Source organism: Syngnathus leptorhynchus, chromosome 17, assembly GCF_054491065.1.
Source record: "Syngnathus leptorhynchus isolate UIUO chromosome 17, UIUO_Slep, whole genome shotgun sequence".
NCBI lineage: Eukaryota > Metazoa > Chordata > Actinopteri > Syngnathiformes > Syngnathidae > Syngnathus > Syngnathus leptorhynchus.
The window spans coordinates 6,157,726-6,178,077 of NC_141211.1; the positions used below are offsets into that span (position 1 = coordinate 6,157,726).

At 42.7% G+C, this 20,352-nt stretch overlaps 3 protein-coding genes across 8 annotated transcripts; 1 reads left to right on the forward strand and 2 right to left on the reverse strand.

Annotated features, from left to right (window-relative positions):
- Nucleotides 1-174: 174 nt before the first annotated feature.
- pld2 (phospholipase D2) lies at nucleotides 175-10,119 on the reverse strand. 5 transcript variants are annotated; one of them, XR_015068695.1, is made up of 25 exons: nucleotides 9,722-10,119; nucleotides 8,143-8,301; nucleotides 7,936-8,063; nucleotides 7,699-7,841; nucleotides 7,500-7,593; nucleotides 7,246-7,311; nucleotides 7,095-7,153; nucleotides 6,766-7,011; nucleotides 6,534-6,677; nucleotides 6,380-6,463; nucleotides 6,193-6,271; nucleotides 5,909-6,019; nucleotides 5,658-5,834; nucleotides 5,415-5,589; nucleotides 5,215-5,333; nucleotides 5,000-5,113; nucleotides 4,217-4,321; nucleotides 3,953-4,041; nucleotides 3,559-3,672; nucleotides 3,388-3,434; nucleotides 2,997-3,131; nucleotides 2,769-2,922; nucleotides 2,493-2,610; nucleotides 1,403-2,299; nucleotides 175-1,318 (listed from the first exon to the last, which is right to left on the reverse strand). XR_015068695.1 is itself a non-coding variant. In XM_085935909.1 (24 exons), the coding sequence occupies exons 2-24, from the start codon at nucleotides 8,273-8,275 to the stop codon at nucleotides 2,075-2,077; spliced, it is 2,859 nt and encodes a 952-aa protein (XP_085792035.1). In that variant the 5' UTR covers nucleotides 8,276-8,301; nucleotides 9,722-10,119; the 3' UTR covers nucleotides 176-2,074. The 5 variants fall into 5 exon arrangements, 3 of the variants coding, with proteins under 3 accessions (XP_085792035.1, XP_085792037.1, XP_085792036.1); XM_085935909.1 differs by having other exon boundaries at nucleotides 176-2,299; XM_085935911.1 differs by having other exon boundaries at nucleotides 177-2,299; nucleotides 5,415-5,544.
- Nucleotides 10,120-11,465: 1,346 nt separating this feature from the next.
- On the reverse strand, nucleotides 11,466-14,759 carry chrne (cholinergic receptor, nicotinic, epsilon). Of its 2 annotated transcripts, none has more exons than XM_085935913.1 (13): nucleotides 14,621-14,759; nucleotides 14,226-14,322; nucleotides 13,975-14,108; nucleotides 13,816-13,860; nucleotides 13,604-13,713; nucleotides 13,374-13,529; nucleotides 13,176-13,276; nucleotides 12,900-13,100; nucleotides 12,558-12,672; nucleotides 12,342-12,456; nucleotides 11,975-12,182; nucleotides 11,750-11,880; nucleotides 11,466-11,652 (listed from the first exon to the last, which is right to left on the reverse strand). In XM_085935913.1, exons 2-13 carry the CDS (start codon nucleotides 14,293-14,295, stop codon nucleotides 11,485-11,487), a joined length of 1,554 nt encoding a protein of 517 aa, XP_085792039.1. In that variant the 5' UTR covers nucleotides 14,296-14,322; nucleotides 14,621-14,759; the 3' UTR covers nucleotides 11,466-11,484. The 2 variants fall into 2 exon arrangements, with proteins under 2 accessions (XP_085792039.1, XP_085792038.1); XM_085935912.1 differs by having other exon boundaries at nucleotides 11,750-11,883.
- Nucleotides 14,760-16,439: 1,680 nt separating this feature from the next.
- gltpd2b (glycolipid transfer protein domain containing 2b) lies at nucleotides 16,440-19,985 on the forward strand. The gene is made up of 4 exons (XM_085936771.1): nucleotides 16,440-16,982; nucleotides 17,690-17,748; nucleotides 17,883-18,061; nucleotides 18,141-19,985. The coding sequence occupies exons 1-4, from the start codon at nucleotides 16,913-16,915 to the stop codon at nucleotides 18,736-18,738; spliced, it is 906 nt and encodes a 301-aa protein (XP_085792897.1). The 5' UTR covers nucleotides 16,440-16,912; the 3' UTR covers nucleotides 18,739-19,985.
- Nucleotides 19,986-20,352: the final 367 nt, after the last annotated feature.

Sequence of the window (20,352 nt, forward strand, 5' to 3'; positions counted from 1 at the left end):
GCAATGGCTGTGACGTCATAACACGGCACATGTTTTCCTGCGATTGGATGCGTTTTCCTTGTTTTCATATTTTATAATCACAGCACATCACTCCAAATATGCAAAAACATTTTTTACACACATTGGTGATGGACTTCCCGCCACCTGGAAGATCATTTCGTGGTTCTGCTTGTCACTATACAAAAAGTACATTTAAAATAGGGGGGAAAAAAAGCTATAAAATGAAGCATTTGACTTAATATAAAATAAAACCCTGCTCTAAAACAAATTAAACTAAACGAATCAACAAAGGTTAAAACTATATTAGAAAACAATTTCAAACAAAATCACAGAGAATTTTTATTCATCTCATCTGAGATTTACATACATAAAGCATATGATAAGAAAAGCACAGTAGTGATACATTTGTGAAATCTGGGAGAGAAAAATTGTGATTAGTGCAATAAAATAACCACCATGGAAAATATTTTTAATAAGGTCACTTGTCAGTATATCACAGCCACGTATGAGGAAGACATAAACAAACATTGTACCCATAAGACTGGCACTATTGAGGTGCTTCACAAAGAACGACACTCGTGGGTGTTGTCTTGTGTTTATGGTGGTAATGATTCAGGCACTTCATAATGCAGGTCCGTTCAATATTGCTGGCGTTATTTGAAGTTTGTGCACATCAAATGAGATTTAGTATCATAAAAATATACATAGCGGGCATTTTGCAGACACTTATTATACAGTTAGTGTAAATAAGGAAACCGTGGCTACTACTTAATCTGCTTTCAGTAACAGTGAGAGGTAGCCAAACACGAGGCTCAACTGCAGACACATCTGGGTGAAAATTACACAATGTGGAATCCATTTTAAAAAGGAGTTGTCATTTCCACCACAACAATCACAATTTGTCTACAAACACATCATTGAGTGTGCTTGTGGAGGTATTACAGTGTTTCTTAATCAGCAACTGGAATTTCTCTTGGACTGCGAGACTTTTCTAGAATGGTCAATGATATTCTCCTAATAAGGCATCAACGACTACTTTTTTTAATATCGCATTTCTGCTGCCACATGCCTCACTACACAAATTTACTTACAAAGACTATTAAGAGCAATGTTATGCTAATTGCGACATACTACTACTCTGTAGTGATCAACGTTATGCAAATATGTCTTCCTGCATTAAATGAGCACAAGCCAGTTGGACACAGAATTGTGGAATCCAAAGGGGAATAAAGTGGTTCAATGATTAGTCAAAGTAAAAGAGATTGTGGAATGTCAAAGATGAATTGATCCTCTTTTATCCATTCCTAGGGGCGGCCATCTTGCCACTTGCTGTCGACTGAAAATGACATCACAGTTGATGATGTCATATTTAGTTGACAGCAAGTGGCAAAATGACCGCCACCCTGAGATGAGATTTTCCTTCTTTACTCATATTCTATAAACACAATATTAATCAGAATGCCATGTGGGGCAGTAGGGAACATAATATTGAAAGAAAATGTTGACTTGGCCATTAAAACAAATAACAGTACATCAGCAAGCATCTTTAAAAATAAAAGAAATTGCACTTGCATTAATGGAAAAATCTAATTCCCATTTGTATCATCCAGTCTATTTCTCAGATAATAGCCTGCCGTTTCTTTGTGTCCATCACCATAACAACCACACATTTTATGACAGATTTGCTGGCACTGCAGTGAGAGGTGAAGTCTCAGAGGGGAGGGGGAGGAGAGAGCGAGAGAGGGAGGGAGGGAGAGAGAGAGGGAGAGACAGAGAAAGAAGCAGAGAAGACCAACCCATCTAAAAATCGTGCTCCAATAAATGTACGGTACACTGTGTACCCAAATCATGTGAGCTAAAAGCAGATGCCAAAGAAACTGGCCAGTTGATATCGAATAATCTCACGTTGTGTCAGTCATAAAATCTACAGTACATTTCAGTGGTCAATATGAACAAGGTCAAAAAAGTTATCCTCATCACTGAACTGCCAAGGCTGACGAAATTCACTGCGAGTCTGACGTACTTAACGTTAGCTATAACTGTTACCTGGTAGTCTGAACAGGCTGTGCCGCAGCTACGTCCACAGCCCGACGGGGGCCATGCCCTCTCGGGTATTCAGCGGAGGCAGAAGATTCTCCTCGCACAAGAACTTCAATGGGAAGTGGACCAGCAGTCCTTGGATTGCTTTGAGCTCCTCCTTGGCCTTTTCGGGGTCTGTGTCACTCAGGCGCTCCTTGCTGGTATACTCCTTCAGTTCTTGCATATTGTGGACAGAATCACATGGTAGGCAGCAGAAGACCTGTAACCCGGCAGGAGATTGGAACACAAGGTTAAGAGCGTGAGAAGGGGCAATTAAATGATATTTCATGCTGGTGTATTGGGAGTGTAAATTAATGATAATAAATCATAATATTGATATTATATCCTGCTCCAAGTTGAAAGGGGTCACAAGATACATTTTTGTTTTAAAATATTGAGGGTTTCATTGACACCTTGTTGTAAATAGTAGCATTCAGTTTGGCAGTAGAATTCCACACCATGAAGAACAAGTCATCGCTGATTGGATCATCAATATTGATGCTGGGGTCCGAAGCGGCTCCAACGAGTACACTGAACGAAAAAAGATACGGGTTACCAAAATAGGAACAAAATAAACGCGGTCATGAATTGTTAATAAGTACTTGCAAACTGAGATTTGCTTTAAGATTAAAACTCCAAGGCTATGCGAGTGAAGACTGGCAGTGTTTTTTTTTTCTGAAACATCTGACCTGAAGCACTCTTTGCGCAGCGCGAGTGTAAGTGGTCCTGCTTCGTACTCCTCCCCTCCCATGACGGATGGAATCCTCTCTTCATCTTCCACAAACACTGCCAGCTCGCTGTCTCGGCTTCCCAACATGCTGCGATCGTTGATGTTGGCTGAGCCTGGGATCAAAGTGGAGTGTAGATTTTAATGATACATTTCAGCAATGAGGCAAAAAATAAAAACTGCGACTCACCGATGATATAACAGCGGTCATCTGCAATGAGGGTCTTGCTGTGAACGTAGATGAGCTCGGTGACGAGCGACTGGGAGAGCTCCGCCTTTGTTCTCAAGCCGCAGACGGTGATGTACTCTGTCCATTTGTCCTCCACTGGAAAACAAAACACAATCACATTGACTTTTTGATACAAGGCTCAAACAAATTCCCACTTGAATACATACTGGATTTAGAATGAATGTCAAGCAGGTGAGGAATGAAAATGGCGACAGACTGGGTAGATACCTAAGACCAGTGCCTTCGTTTAAAGGGGCAACACAAAAGAAAGAGAAAAGAGGTTACAAGCGGACAGATGCACGATTTGAGATGGAGTCAAGGAATCGGAACGGATGAAGATATGAACACTCACTTTCACTCAGTCTTGACAAGATGGACTGTTCCCCCCGACATATCGTCCTATGACATTAAAAAAAGAGTTCAGACTGGGTTCTTGAAGGAATCAAAATTTCTTAAAACAGACACATCTTTGAGCAAGTGCAATTCAGAATATGAGATAAATACGAAATGAAAATGCTCTTACCTGTAAGTGAAGTGAAGAATGGCTTTGATCGCATTTCCACCTCCAGTAGTGATGTCGCCCTCAAATCCGGGTAAAAGTGGGATCACCACAAATACTCGATATTTCTTCTGCTCTCTGTAAGAAAAACATATAAATTCACAAAAAACAACAATAAACTCCCAGAAAAACAAAAAATACCCAAAAGATATCTGGCCTGTCACCTGGAAGAGGTCCTAATATATTTCAAGAGGGAGATGGACAGTGCCCCCATAGCCCCCCCTAGCTACGCCAGTGGTACCCTCACAATCTCAGTACTTTTTTTTATTTTTTATATGCTTCATTTCTGTTTTATAAAACACTGACAAAAGAATGATTGAACATGTTTTCCAATCAAATCCAAGTTTCTGCCACAGACCTGTAAGCGCGAAGGATCCGGTTCACGATGGCATCGCCGATTCCATTGTAGACCGTCTTGCCATCGGCGCAGCTGATGAAGAACTGGTTCTGAAAAGCAGATGGCGGCTCAGTGTGAGGCGAAGACTAAAACAGGTAACTTGCTGGCAGGTGGGCTCGCATTCATATTCAAAACACGTCAAGATTGGACTCATGCAGTTTGTCACTAGCGTGAAATGAATGAGTAGTAACAATACTGCTTTGGGAGCCATTCCTTTTTTTTTACCTCAATGTAAATATAGTGCTGGCTGTTCTCAATGGTGTGGATGTAAGCGTTGAGGATCGAGTTCTCACAAGTACCAGTTGACCAACGATCTGCAGAACGCAACACCTGCGGGGGAAAAAAATATTTTCTTAGAGAGCCATTGCACTTTGTGATATTGTAATGTTGTAGTCGGTCGTGGCAGCTGTTCAAACAAAATAAAGCGCAGCCCTAGTTCAAGGTTACCGAATCCTGAAAACAGTTGAAACATTACCCGAACCGAAACCTGTGCTCGATACTTGTAGTGGGGTTTGGGTTTCAGGCAAACGTCCACAATGCATTAAGGAACTGACACATAGTCAACAACTTCCTCTTTAATGCTACCCGCCTAATTTAGCTCTTGCAAAATTAAGTTCCCAGTTCGCACGTGTGGCAAATCCTGTTAAAAATGCAATTTATCGGATTGCGTTTGTTTGTCATGGGCTTTCTTTGTGAAGTTTTATGAATGGCAATTCCCCCAGAAAATTTGACAGCATACATCTAAAACCCGATGGGAAAGTGTGGGAACAAGTTTCCTCGCATGGGCCGGAAAGAATGCGTGCATAGGATAAAGTATGGATTTGCAAGGGCTTAAAAGCTACAATGCAAAAACAACCGAACCAGTGATGGCGAGTTACATGTAAGAAAGGAACGGAAGGAGAGCTCCTTCAACAAAGAGGCAGCTCTGGATGAGTTGTGACAGCAGCCTTAATAAAAATGATGACTTGGTTGGCAAAACGAATTTATCAATGCGAGCAAATACTTTACCTGCACTTTGGCCTTCTTGGAGCCAGGCACGGTGAAAGACAGATCGTCAGCAGAGCAATGAGATTTGGGGAGAAGGTAGGGGTAAAAGTCATCCTTGTACTTGATTTTGAAGATCTACAAAGACAAAGCAAAGAAAAGACAGGTTATTTTGATCTTCTTAAAATCAACATCCCATGATGTCACAATTTTTTGGAGTAACTTTTCTTGGATTTGACCTTTGTGAAGTTCCAACGCTGGATGAAATGACGGGCCACATCCCTGGCTGCTTTGCCGTGAAGAGCCGCGGACAGATCGCGCCACGGCATGCGAGGAACGTTTGTCCGGTCGATGTTATCTGAAGAAAGAAGAAAAAAAAAAAAAGGTTCTTTTAGTTCAGTCCAGAGAGCCACACGTTCCTTTGGTGTGGAGCTTTAACCTTCAAACGGTCTGTCCAGCTGGACCCAGTCTTTCTTAATAAAGTTGCTGTAATCTTTGCCGAGCCACAGTTTGGTGTTGCCCGTCAGGTCCACAATATCGGATGGTTTCGGACTGGCCGAACCATTCTCCTGGTGGACACAGTCAGCATCAGGAACAAAATGTTCCATCACCCGCTAAAGCCCAAAAAAATGACTTGGCACATTCTTACATTCGTCTCTCCTTGTGGCTCTGTCTCGGTCACCTTTTCAGCGGTGTCCGTCGAGCCAAGGTCAATGAGCCGGTACTGGCTGTCGTCCCACCTCCCGAAGGCCAGGTCGATTCCACCGACAAAAGCTACGGTTTGGTCGATGGCCACCATCTTTTCATGGTGAGCCCAAAGAACCACCACAGATGACACATGGTCAGGATGTCTCATTACCTGTTGGAGGGGGGGGGAAAAACTGTACATTAAAAACGAGTTTTTCTCTAAAATCGGGTCAAGAGATAACCGACCTTGATATTTGGGTGCATATCCATAAGAGTCCTTTTACTGTGCTCGCTATTGATGCCAAGTGCGAGCTCTACTTCTTTGTAAAGCAGAACACAAACTTTGACTCCTTGTTCCTGTAAAGGAACAAAATGAAACAATATAAACATGTATCAAGACAGAAAACAACTAAGACTAATATTAGCAGCTGTTGGCAGTATATGGATGATGGATGTTGTTTATTAGCTAAAAGTTGTTAGTGAAAGGAAAAAAAATGATAAACAAAAATTCAGAATGAAATCAAACCCACAGCTTTGCATTTGAGCACTTCATCCAAGCGCCAGACGTTATCAGTCGCTGGTCTCTTCAGGAACACTTCAGGACTGAGCCTGTTATCATTCAAAATAAAAAATAAATAATTCTTATAAGTACAACCACCTCAAAAAGTAAATCATATAAAAAATAAAAAAAAAACAAAAAAAAAAACACGCACTTACCACCAGTCTGTGATAAAAATTTCCTCTTTTGCTTGCTCTAGTGCATCAGCAAGGTCGGCCAAATAGTCTCTCCCATTGACATACCTTCAAAAATGACAAATTCCCCAAAAATAATATTCGCATTTGGCTCAAGGATATAAATTACACAAGCTACCATTTAGTTAGCGTGTTGTCCCGTGGCGGAGCAAATCCCCCGAAGCGTTGAACTTTGAGAAAATGACAGGTTTCAGCTAGCCGGTTGATTTCATGACTCCACCAGTGTGCTTGTCTATAACTACTGCATTTGATGATCAAGTTTCTGAAAGCAGCAAGCGGGAAAACGTGTCACGACATCACCAGAGTCAAAAAAGATGCGCATTCCATCAGAAAACACGGAGATGATTTACCGAGTGAAGTTCTCGATGCATACTCCGTATTTCGTGTCTGTGTATGTACGGCCCACTTTGACGTTGAACTCGGGGTCGAAGAGCAAAACAAAGTTGATGCGGCCCTTTTCTCGGTTCATGTACATCAGGAAAGAATCTTTCACCACCAGCCAGCGCCGTGACCAGCGGAAGCAAATCTGATGGTGGCCAATGCAATTCAAACCTTGCACGCGGTGACCCCCTGACCTCTTGAAGATGGGTCCTTCCCTAAGCACACACACACACACAAAACATTACCCTGCTTTCCATGACCATCACTGGAACACAAATACAGTAATCTAAGGACTTACAAGCCTTTGGGCCCGAGATCCGAGACAAAGGAGAGAGCGCTGACTGAGAGGAACTCCAACTTGAGGGACGAAAAAAAAAAGAAGAAAACACGCCAATGAGTTAGTCAACATCACATGATTACACTGCATGTCTGGCTTTTTTTTTTTTTACCATGCTGTGGTCACTCCTACAGAACATATTCTCCAACAGATCATTTAGGTACTCTTCGAGGTATTTCTGCACCAGAGGAAAAAATGTGTCATCAGAAAAACACAATTTTCAAAAATGGTATCTTGTTTTTTTGGTTTTTTTCCACAATATTTGACCGTCAAAACCCATTCATTGCCATTGACGCCTATAGACGTCAAAGGTCCTCCTGGACTAGTAGTGAATGAGTCTATAATATGACATTTTTTCCCTGATACCATTTTGCTGGAAGTCCTTCTGGTTCGTTGATTTCCGCGTAGGCTGGGCATTTCTTCAGACATGGCCCTCATCTGTTGCCTGTCCTTCGCAAACCTAGAAGTGACATTTGATTACTCACACAAAAACATCTGACATTTTTAAGCTTCAGAACAATCTGGAACTCTGTTAAGGTTGATTTGCATAACCAGTCGCGCTTACTTTCCCAAAGGCAGAAAATGATACATCATCCGGTGGTTGTAAAGATCTCGGTGCAGCTCTTGGAAGTGCTTGTACTTTCTCTTTACCGTCCAGTGGAACTGACCATGAGTTAGCATCACTGTGTACAAGGTGCCTACATGGACCTACAGAAATTAAAAAAATTCACATAAACTGATATCATTGTACAAATTATAAAGTAATAGATTAAAAATTGACATAATAACACAAATACTGCACCTTGGAGCGAGTAGTGTATCTCTCTGTGTTATCCACTCGACACGTGATAGGGACGCCAGGTATTAAATACGGTATACCTTCCTCCTTTAATTCTGGAAGATGATGTATCAAGCTAAAAGGACGGCCATCTGTTTGGAAAAAAATAGAATTATAACGTCTTTAGAGGAAGCAGTTGATTTGTTCCGTAGACACTTAGTAATTTCTTACCTGTGGTAGATAAGAGCTTGTCAATCTCGTCATGGCCCAGAATGCGAATGTCACGAGAGAAGCGTCTTCTCTGAAGGATTTGGGTTTCAGAGGCCTGAGATGGAGGCTCAACGTCATCCTCCGGAGTGGCCATTGTGGTTGCAAGTACCAGCGACACCGCTGTAACAAAAAGCGTTAAAAGAATTCATCACCCGCTCAGTGACTGGGGTTCAAGCAAAAATGCACAATAGTTCCATAGTGGAGCTTTGTGACAGAGGCCACTGTGAGAAACTGCAAACGCTTTCAAGGAGGAATCTGGGAGGAAATGGATCTCAACAAGTCAGTTTTCTATGTGAGCTCTGGTATGCCGGGGAAAAAAAGCTTAACATGTTGGATTGATGGGTCATGTGACAGTCACCGAGAGAAATGGTCATAAACTGACTGAAAATAAGATAATGGCGTGTCTGCACCACGTGACTGCCTTTGCCAGACAATGAAAGCGGGTTTGTGAGGTAAATCTCATTTTGAAGGAGAACGGCAGAGCGTGATCACGCAAGAGGTCATTAGAGTTCAGCTTCGTTTCCCAGAGGTCAGCAACAGGATCGCTGACGTCAAAAGCGGTTATCTGTTGATTGGATCATCAGTGCTGAGGGTTAAAAAAAAGGAAAGGATGCAGCTAGCGGTAAGAGTGAATGAGTGTGAAGGCTTTTGTATTTTGTGTGTGGGCGGGTGAATGTTTCCAGGGAAACAGGCAAAGGAAAGGGAGGGCATGCCAGTGAAAAAGAGAAAAAGTGAGGTGGGGGAGGGCAATGAAATATTAGGCATTACATTGCAGTAGATTGAGTTGTTGTCTAACAATAATGAAAGGTCAAATGGGGCAAATGGAAGTTTTAAAGGCACAGTTCTCAAACATTTTGCACTAAGTTTCACCTTGGAAACAATATTCTGCTCTTCAAGGATCGAGAGTAGTCTAATAGGTCAAAAGGTTAATAAAAATGTCAAACTTCTCCTCTAGGGCTGAAGAATGAATCACATTCAAATTGACATCATGAATGAATATATATTTTAAATTTGAAAATTGCAAAAGTCATTTATAGTGTCAAGAAAAGTTCAGTCCACACGAGTGTGTCATGAAACATGACAAGTTGAAGTGATAAAGTCATCGATTTTTTTCCCCCGTAATTACAATATTCGGGGGGAAAAAATCGTTTAGTCGGGCAACAAAAACATTGAATTGATCGGCAAAGAATGAGTTGGTAGAAGTCAATGACTTGGAACGCAATCCCACAATTTGCAGACAGTATGGAAGGTAAATTCTTCCTTAAATTGTCAGTAAATGTTACATATAGTTGCCGGTGAACTTGCAAATACCAAAATCTGTTTGACGATCGTCTCCACCCATCTACATTTTCCACAGCGCCACATTTCCGAAGAAAGTCAGATGCACTTTAGAATCGGGCGCAAGTGACCGACGGTGATCGGCTGTATTTACACCAATTCCTATTCAATCATCAAATATGTGCATATTTGATCGGCAATAATGCGACATATCGATGCGTCGAACTCAGGCCCAGCAGTACCGTCGCTTTTTAATACTCACTCTCAGCTCAGACAGAAACAGCAGCTCAGCATAGTCGCCTCCTAAACATCCACGACGATCTCAACTTTAGCGTGCGTTCACACGTAAAACTATGACATCACCGCGGTCCAGCATTTCATTCAAGACTTCTACACTGTCCCCACTCATGTACGTTTTGTACACTTTAGTCTCCTCCCTTTTGGCGTCCATGCTAATAAGGACAGCACCGCGGGGAGAGGAGGGCAAGGGAGGAAGCTGCGTGTCGTGATTGTTGACAGATTCAAGTTCAACTAGCTGTGTCATGCTAGCACCAAGAAAGCCACAATTTCACGTTGTGGCACAATCACGAGGATTACATGCGTGTATTATGAGGGGGAAATGGTCAACCCACAGAAATAACATTTATGACAATTGCTCGGTGCAAGCCACAACTAGTCTGCAGCAAGCTGTCACGCGTGCCCCGAGGAATGTGTGCTCCGTGACGGAAGATAACAAAAAGGTGCGGCTTCATTGCGGAGGCGTAGTCACGCGAAATATCGCGAGATTTCCGAAGCGGTCAGACCAGACTCCACATGAACCCGAGTCAAACCAGATTTGTTTTTTATTTTTAATGGTAACAAAGCAATTGTAAGGTATTATATATTATATTTAAATTAATAAATTTATTTTAATCCTTGCAAATCTATTCATGTAGTTTTGAGTGCCTTCAGGGGTTAGGGGCAGTAAATTGATATTACTACATTTTACTACTTGGACTCGTTCTCTCTTCCTCCCTGTTGAGTGTACTTGCAGTTCTCTTTATGGCCACTGAGGGGAGTCCTATACACAAAAAATGTCTACTACCGTATTGCAACCACAATGAAGTTTGGACGTTGTTTAAAACGTAAATAAAACCAGAATACTACACAATGATTTGCAAACTCTATTCAACTCATCCAATTGAACACACTACAAATACAAGATATGTAATGTGCAAATTAATGAACATATGATTCAACATCTACCACCCAAAAAAAGAACTGGAATGGGGAAAATTGACCATCTTGTCTTTGTAGTGTATTAAATTGAATATAGGCTGAAAAGGAGTTTTGAAATGCGCACTACAGCATGTCATAATGCGTATACTGTATTCAGTTATTTATTTAGAAAACATGACACAGTGACATCAAGACATTAGCTCCCCCGGAGTTTGTCTTCCTCCTACAAGGCATCCTGATAAATAAGTAATGATAAGAACAAAAAAGGCTTAGATGATTTTCCTGCCTTAATTTCCACACCCATGTTCTTCAAATAAGACATAGTAGCTACGACAAAGAAAAACTCGACCTTTATCAGAGATGTTTGCAATGCGTTGACTCACTAAAGGCACACCCAAACAAGGCAAGATTATGATACAGTCTGAAAAAAAAACAAAAAACCTTTGCCTCAAACCTCTCCATGTTCCACCTCATACAACATTAAGTATGAATTCCTTTCATTCACACGGCAAGTCCAGTCGCCACCTAAAACTTGCATAATGTGTATGATGATGAAATGATTTAAAACATTTGAATGAGTTCTGACCCACCTTTTAAGTGTATGTCTAAATAATTACCACAGAGATGAATATCTGGGTTGCAAGTCTGGCTGGAATCTCAGGGCCTGTGCTGTGATGAGATGCAATGTCACATCTTGGAGCAAATTAGATTCAAGCCATGAGGAGAAGACACCCATCAGCCTCACACACAGCGTGAAGTACACTGAACTTTGGGAAGTCTCAGGCCAATTATTATTATTTTTTTTTTTCATTTCGGGGCATATTTGTTGTTCTCTCCAGGAAATGGCCATTCGGGCGCCGTGTTAAAGTGTCCTGTTAGGAAGATACCCACTGTGCCGATGATGAAGAGAAGAATGGCGGCCCAGAAGCACACCTTGTCGATCATCTTCCCGATCAATACCCAACTTTCAATTTCCTTTATTTGGAATCGAAATAAGATGAATTTAAAGTAAATGAGGAAACATGACAGAGGAACTCATGTGATGACCATGTGAAAAAAAAAAAACACTTACTGAGCCAATGTTGTTTTGTTGTCTTGTGGTCTCTGCAATAAAGTTACAGGCGTCCACACATTGCTTTATTTCAGGCGCAGCTTGAGCTAAACTCTTGTACAGATTGGCCGTAGTGTTGGCATCAACGCCATCTACTAAAGGGGAAGCAGGCATCCACATTTTAGATAAACATTTGAAAGCAACCTTGCGTGTGAGAGGGATGCAAAGAATCGGATAATGTCTCACCATTGGGTTGCATCAGCGCATGCTTCTCTTTTTGTTTGTCAAACATCATCTCACTGCGAGGCTGTTTGAGCACATACTCCTCCGCTCTCTGCATGAGACCGAAGGAGTCTCGTTTTCGATCTCTCACGCTGTTCAGCTCTGATGTCACCTCGGTGTCGTCCAGCAGAGGCGACATACCGAGGAATCGGGGCACTGTCTCCAGAAACATCTGAAAGAGGAAGGAGTGGAAAGGTTGACAGCATTCAGGCTGGTTCTTTCAAATAAGTCATTTAGCATTTTATTTTCATTCGTCCTTTCACATTAAATACAGAGTGCGATAACTTCTGCCACCTTTGGTCATTAGGTCACAATGGATGGACGGACTTACATGCTTGATTTGGTAGGACATGGTGTGTGTGCTGGGGCTGCGCAGGGAGAAGTTTAACACCACAATTTGATTGGTAGCAATGAGCGTGGTGACACACATAACAAAGATGATGTACCTAAGGATGAAGGACACGGAAAATGCGTATAAAGCAGAATTTTGAGGTAGGATATTGGAGTTAAATTATCAATTGAAGTCTGGCGACTATCACTGACTTACTTGCCAAGGAGAGGGACAGAAAGTGATGTCTCCGGGACCTTCTGAGCAATAAGGAAGAGGAAAACAGTCTGGGCCAGTAAGACTGAGATGGACACTGTGAGCTTTTGTCCTCCAGCTGTGCAAGAGTAATGAGAATGTGTTCAACCTCTCTAAAAGATCTCAATGTGTTCACATTGATGGGCAAAAGTCTCAATATTTGTTATGGCATTCCTCAGGGGTCAATCTTAAACCCACCAGTAATCTCAGGAATGGAGCTAATGATCCATTTTTAAGCAAATTATTCTGTATTGTGCTGGTTCGTCGATCTCAGAGGGATGTAAAAGAAGTGATGGCCTTGCTTACCTTGTGCAGGTAGGAAATATGCTAAAACAACCAATGATGAGATGAGGGAGCAGGGCAGGATGATGTTGATCACGTAGAAAAGGGGCTTTCTCTGGATGATTAGGTTAAAACTGATCTCCTGATACTCCAGGTCATCAGGGGAGTATCGTGGGTTGATCATCTTCCTGGCGGGACGATGGACAATGGCCCACTCGCCATTCTCTAAGTGGTAAAAACAAATAGTAATATACCTTCTTGGATAAAACAGTGGGTGGATTCTGAATGTAATTCCTTTACCAGTGAAAGCCTCAGGGTCAATGTCCACCCATTCGATTCTTTCGCCTGTTTCTCCAGCAGCTAAAATTAGGTCCACTTCATTGGCACTATATGTTTGTGATCTGACAACATTGAGAAAAAAAAAAAATCAGATACGGATAATTAGCTGAACAGTTCCTGGATTTGTTTGAATGAATTCTAATTCTATTCTTAGCTTACCTGAATGCTAGTGTACAATTTTGATAATCAAAAGGGAAGTAGGTAATCTCGATGGCACAGGTGCTACGATAGATAGCGGGAGGAAGCCAATATATGGAACCATCGTTTGAAATCAATACGTTGGCGTAGTAAGCCACATCAAACTTGCCATCGATGCTGCACAAACAAGACACAACAAATCGTTTCATAAGGAAATTGGAGGCGCGAGAATGTGAGCGGATTCCACGTACTTGTTTTCGAGGACAATATCAGGGAGCCACACATTTTTGCAAGGGATACGGATGAGATCGATGCCGTGGTGTTCGGATGCATTCCACGCGAGACGGTAATCAACCCATTGCTGTGGAGGACATTTGAGATCATGTGATGACAGTTACAACTAGTGGAGGAGTCAATCGCCAGCCAGGGAATGAAACAAAAACAAAGAAAATATTGAACTCACAATTTCAATCCAGACATTGGTTGTAAGAGTCTCTTCCTTTTCATTCTGGAAAACAAAGCCCATAAATATAATCAGGGCAATTCATGTTATAAGTCCACCATCCTATTTTTAATGTGCGGCGGCGGGGCTTTGCCACAACAGTCGGTGGAGGGCTCTCACCAGAGAGATCAGGTTGGTGAGGGTCAGCTTGATTTGAACCTCCACTTTGTCCTCAGGATGAACCACGGGGCGGATGTTCTTGTTATAGCTTTTGAACAATTTTCCAATCAGTTGCGTCTCTTCGTTACCCTGAACTGAAAAGCAGAAAACGCGTCAACGTATATAGCTGCCGTACTTTCGGAAACCCCGAACGGAAGATGAATCGCCGACAAATGGGTTGCTACAAACGGTGTGACAAATGTGATGCTTACCTTGCAAAGCGACAATTCCGAGAAGAATCACAACCCCAAAGAATTGCTTCAAATTGCATACTGCCATCATGCTCCAGGACCTCCTCTTTGTAGCGAGCTGTATTGGAGCATAAAATGAACGAGTGAGAGCAAGAGTAAAGACGGGAAGGAAGAGCCCTAAATCCCCCTCAGCGAACCCCTCGACTGCGCCCACCCCGGCTGTCGCTATCTGTGGACTCAGATTACGCAGCAGCTGAGCACTAAACCAGTATGTCAAGTCACAGTCCAGTCACCCACAATAATAATCATTATGATCATTAGACAGCAACTTGATGAGGCAATTGCAAAAATGTCTTTGACACAATCTGTTGACATTCTGTAGTTCCGAGGTCAATTTAGTTCCGGTTAGCTCTTACCTCCTCGACGACTCTAAATGAATGCGTTTTTTTTCTTCTTTTTCCAAAGGGTCAATTTGAGGTCTCAAGCCAACACCTCGTTGAGTGAGAGGATCGGACTTAGCCGGAAAGGGTTTTGCGGGAAGGTGAACAGGTGACGGGGTCGTGCGGGCCTGCTCGGCTCCGTGCTATGTATCCGGTGTATTAATACACACACGAGAGCCCGGCTACTTTGGTCGTCGAGAGGATCCAGTGATGAGACAGTGTCTGCGGACCACAGAGTAAGGGGTTAGAGGACTTGGAGGCAGACAATAGTCATAAAAGCCAGAACTATTTACATTAGAATCCAAGAAAAGTAGAACTTCAAAACATTGCACATTCAACAACACTTGCGATTATAATTAGTGCTGTGAGTAATCTAAGTCGTGTCACTCTGCAGCGACAAGGGCAAGAGATACATTTTTGGAATGCGCTATGTGAGTTGCACACTATGTGATGTACTTCTAAATATACAGAGATGAGCTTCCTTAAGGTAACTGGAGCTAACGCAAGGCTCATTACATGTCTGGTGCTAACAGAGACATAAGAAAGGTTGCATTTGTCCAAGAGCTCAACAATATTCATTTCAAGTCGGCCATGATGAGTGGGGCAAACTTGTATTCTCGAGCCAGCCGAACAAATGTGGAAAAATTGGAATAGGCCAACAACTTGTGACATAGTTTGAAAGCGGCTTATGTTAAACAGCTTATTGTGCCGTGGTCCTATTCCGGCAAAATGTCAATATTCTGCATTCCAAAGGATCTTGGAGATTTCTGGCACAATCTACAACAATCTTATCAACTTCATAGCACTGAATAAGCGTGCATAAAAACTCCAAAATGTATTCCTGATTTTGGTCTTAGGGTCAGTCACCTTTGACCTTCTAAATGTTGCTCTAGATGAATGGACATAAATTCCCACAGATCCACTCAAACAAGTTGTGAGTTCACACAGCTGCGGGGGGGCGAGTGGATATCATTTCAACTTTTGCGTACATACTATCTGGTGTCCTTCGTAAATAATTACACAGAAACAAAAATCGCAACCACTCTTCTGACTTCTGCTGGATGTTTTGAAACTTGAGATGTTTTTCCTCACTCGAGCAATGCTGTGCCGCCACAGGGTGGTGTAAAACCTTGTTGGGGGAATCACACAAGTGCCCCTTTCTCGCTCGACTGAACCTCCACACACATATCCCCCCTAGCGCTTTTGAACCCCATGTTCTAAGTTAACAGTGTGGGCACGATGGCCGACTCCTTCCCAGCGTATGTTTATTGCTTATACAGAACATAAATCACAGCAGTTGCTTAGCAGACTCGAACAGCTCGGCTCTTCTTAGTGCGTCACATGTTTCCCTCCCCGGGATTCGGTCTCCCCTCGTCCATTACCGCCTGTTTCAGATGGGATTGGCCATTGGTGGCGTGGAATAAAAGCCGCATGACCGGCCGGCCCCTCCCATACATATCATGAATGCTTTCACTTCTTTCCCGCTCCTCAACTGAGAAATGCCATTGTAAAGCCCTTCTTGAGTTCAATGTCTGCTCACATTACCCCAGTCAAGAACGACACAAAGCCGGTTTCCTCACAGAAAGGTGATATTTGGAAGAGCAGAAGTGATCACCCCCTTGTATCCACACATGCGGCTTGAGATGCACACGGGTTGTCGTGCTCTTAATGGTCCATGTGTGAATGATTGAGAGAGGAGGAGGGGGGGGGAGAGAAAGAGAGAGAGTGAGGATAGGGAGGGCGTTGGTGGGAGGAGAGACAAGAGCTGACCAGGAATATAGCACACATAGTGTAGGAGATGCACGTGGAGGAAGAAGAAGAAGGAGGAGGAGGGTTACTGGCGGACACGCCGTGTTGGCTCCCCATTATCAGCCAACCACTGCTGATCTGGGAGTGATCTCTGGACCCTCTCTAGCATTGAGCAACAGCAGATTGAAGGCTCATTGAGACACGTGAATGAAAGGGAATGAGAGAGGGGAAAAAAGAAACTGCAGGCGGGGATTTGCGGGACGACAAAACCCGGCGGCGCCACTTGGTCGTTCGGAGATGGAGGCACAATGGTGGAGACAACTTTTTGATTTAAGGCTTTGGGGAGGGCGATGAAAGGTTTAAGGGCAAAGGGTGGGGTGGTGGGCTTCGGAGGCAAAGGGGTCTGGTCAAGAAAGTGATTGTGGTGACAGGCGGCGCAAGGGACGAGGACTCATGTGAGACACGGAGGAATTCAAAGAGAAAAGACAGAGAGGGGGAGCAAATAAATTGGACTTCAATATGGGTGTGAAGAGCAAGGCTGCCTTGGCTATTCTCCTCCTGCTGCTCTTCCTCGGCACTCTCTGGCTCCGTGAGTATTTTATTTTCTTTCTCTCCCTTATGCATGGCTTGTACGTATAATAAATCCATACAACCCCACCCTTGTGGGGAATGTATATGGTCTAAATGAGTAATGTGTCACATGTTGGAGATGGTCGTAAAGAGCAAGTATGGCTCCACGCACATGCTCACCCGATACCAGAATGAATTTGAAATCAAAGGATTTGATTTGGCTTGCAAGGGTTGACTGACTGGTTTATTTGGGGGCAAAGAGCCTATTTGGTCACTTAGGTCAAAATAGATGCCAAGACGCACGATAAGCCGGGAAAAGATGTGCCAATATTGTATTGTGATAAGAAAAACTTGATCCATAAATCATTTTCTCTACGTTGAATCGAGAGAAAAAAATGCAGACCTTGTGACCTCTTTTACTTTCTAATGTGGGAAGCTGATGCCTGGCAGTGTGACAGGTTTGGAGGCAGAACTTTTTGCTTGCAGATGACTCGGCTGCTGAGGTCGCCCACGGAATTGTAACTCAATGGCAGCTTTTGTGAAGTTGGCCAAAAAAAAAAAACAGGCAATCTGACACAAGTAAACTTCTCTCTCCTTGCTTGGAAGGTCTTTAAAAGAATGATGGAAAATTATGATTTCTATAGCAAAAGATTTGAAATCATTAGACACGCCATTTTTTGAAGTAAACCTTTTTTTTTTTTTTCATTTTTCTTGTCTCCAATGCAGATGGGGGTTTGGATTACCACTGGGATGCTTGTCTAAAAGGTTACAATCAAGTGAATGAGGTACGTTGTTGTAATTAAAACAGGAAGTCATGACCATATTTAGCTCATAATTCTTTTGGTTGATTTGACCGAATTGTACTGGCTTTCTTTGTTTTGTGTCATTTGACCGCAACCCCCCCCCCCTCTCCCCCTAGCCACACCAGCTGTCCAACAGCAGCGCCTCTAAAGGATCCGAGGGCCCCCAAGTCCTGGAGGAGTGCCCCGGACAGACCTTCCAGGTGTACCTGCTACTCACCCACCTGCTGGCATCACCGGCCTTCACCTCTGACGTTCTGCTGCAGCCTTATCTCTCCAGCTGGGATGAGCTTGTGAAGTAAGAACAAAAGATAAAGATGTTACCATCATGTTGTGAAACAATGATTCATTTATGATGATTGCTACGTGTCCTGCAGGTTTATGAATGCTTTAGGCCCCATGGTTGGCCTGATATCTAAAGAGATAGAAACCAAAACCTCGATTATCCGGGAACTGGCTCTACTAGCCGAGGCTAGCCCCGAAGCAGAGGTGAACCCGGATTCTGAAAACATACCGAGCCGGGAGACTTTGGACCCCTCGCAGCATTCTGGTGCTTACCACTCAGTGCGCTCCATGATCTGGGTGGAGTTGAAACGAGGCTTAGTGGACTTCAAGCAGCAGACGGACTCTGGATGCCGGACTCTTCTGCGGCTGCACCGAGCTATGCTTTGGCTCAAGCTGTTTCTCGACAAGCTGGCGGAGAGCCCCGTGGCGGGCCGGCTGAAGAGCCCGTCGGACCTGTGCCGCGAAGCCTACAAGGTCACCCTGGCCAACCACCACTCCTGGTTTGTGCGTAGGGCGGCCGAGCTGGCCTTCATCGCCATGCCCGAGAGGGGCTTCTTCTTAAGGCTCATGTGTGTGCAGAACCAGGAGGAGCTAAGCGCAGTTCTGGGACGAGTGGTCCGGGCCATCGGAGTGGTCTATGACAGGACCCAGAAAGCTTTAGAGGACAATGACATGCTGGATTTGCCATAAAAGAAAAAAAAAAAAAAGCCTGATCAGACAGAAGACTTCCTTGTTACCATATTGAACACTGTGGCTTCTTGGGCATCAAAGGTGGTCAAAATGTGGATGAACATACAGTATTACAACTCGAGAAAATGGTTTCCATATGTGCCCTTAGAGGCTTTTTAAAGAGGAAGTCAAGTCAAAAATATGTTATTGTGCTAAGAACATCATGGACTTGACTTACCCTTTAAGGCAGCTAATGATGCAACTGACCTTTTAAGTGCCTTAACGTTGGTGTCATTCCAATGATGGCCAGAAGATGGCCATTCTGCAGGGAGTAAAATTCACTGAAAAACATCACGAAAAGACCATTCACGGGCCACTAGTTGAGAATCAATGACTTCAACGATTAACTCTGCAAACATTTTTCTAATGAGTTTAAGGTCCACGTTGGAAAGCATGAAGTCTGGGATAATACATAACTTATTGATTGGGTAGGGGCACGACATTTCCAGGACCAAAGAAGCAATTTCCTCACACTATTTTTATGGCAGCTGCGCATAAAATGTGGAAACTTGCCTCTTAATATCATTCTTAGTTTTTTTATGTAAAATGTGAAAACTTGCCTCTTAATATCATTCTTAGTTTTTTTTATGTAACCCTATCTTTTACATTGTAAAGCCAGCCTTTTTCTGGAAGCGTTTTGTAAAATAGATAATGAAGAAAAGTGCAAGCATGGAAAATTCAACAGTATATTATTTATAGATTTAAAGCAGAGTTTAAGTAAATTAACAAAATAACATGTGTGAATCCAACCTAACTGCCTTGATTTTTACCTGCAATTGTATTTCCTGGAGTTAGTGCACTACCTCAAAATGTATCTTGGACTAATATACCGCTGGGACCTTACACCTGTGATTGAAAGCTATTTTATATGCTGGACAAATTTGGTGCTTCACTGTGAGGTATTAATGCATCAGTATTACATGAATTTATCCCCAAATAAAAAAAATAAAAATAAAAAATGAAGGTGGCTATTTGTCTACATTACAGAACTCTGTTTTTGTTGAATAAAATGATGATCAAACAAATGTTCATTAATTTGGTTTAGAAATTCTTGGAGAGCTTCTCAAACGCAAACCACTGTGCTGGTCTTGCTGAGACTATTTTAAACCCACAGATACCTCTAATGACATGCCAAGTAATCCGTCCAGTCGCTCTTTTCCTACTGTGTGGGCTCTCTTTCTAAGAAGACAGTGTCAGGATGGACAAAGGTGAGTAGAATTCAGAGGAGACCTGTAGTGAGACTTGGGAGAGAAAATATATATATATATATATATATATATGGGTGTGTTTAGATATTTAGCATGTAAAATAAATATATATTTAAACTTTGGATGTCAATATAAAAAGAAAAGTTACTGTGATTGTGGAAAATATGAAAAAAAAAAGGTCTTTGACCTGCTGGGTGTAACTGACCCCTCGCTTACCTCATTTACAACACTTAATGGCTCACACTAATACGACATAACGGCTAAAGGGTTACAAGTATCTACCAAGCACTATGGTCGGAACACTGCTATTGTGTGCTGGGAGGATTACAGTCAATGGGATTACATTAGATTACACCGACCCAATGAT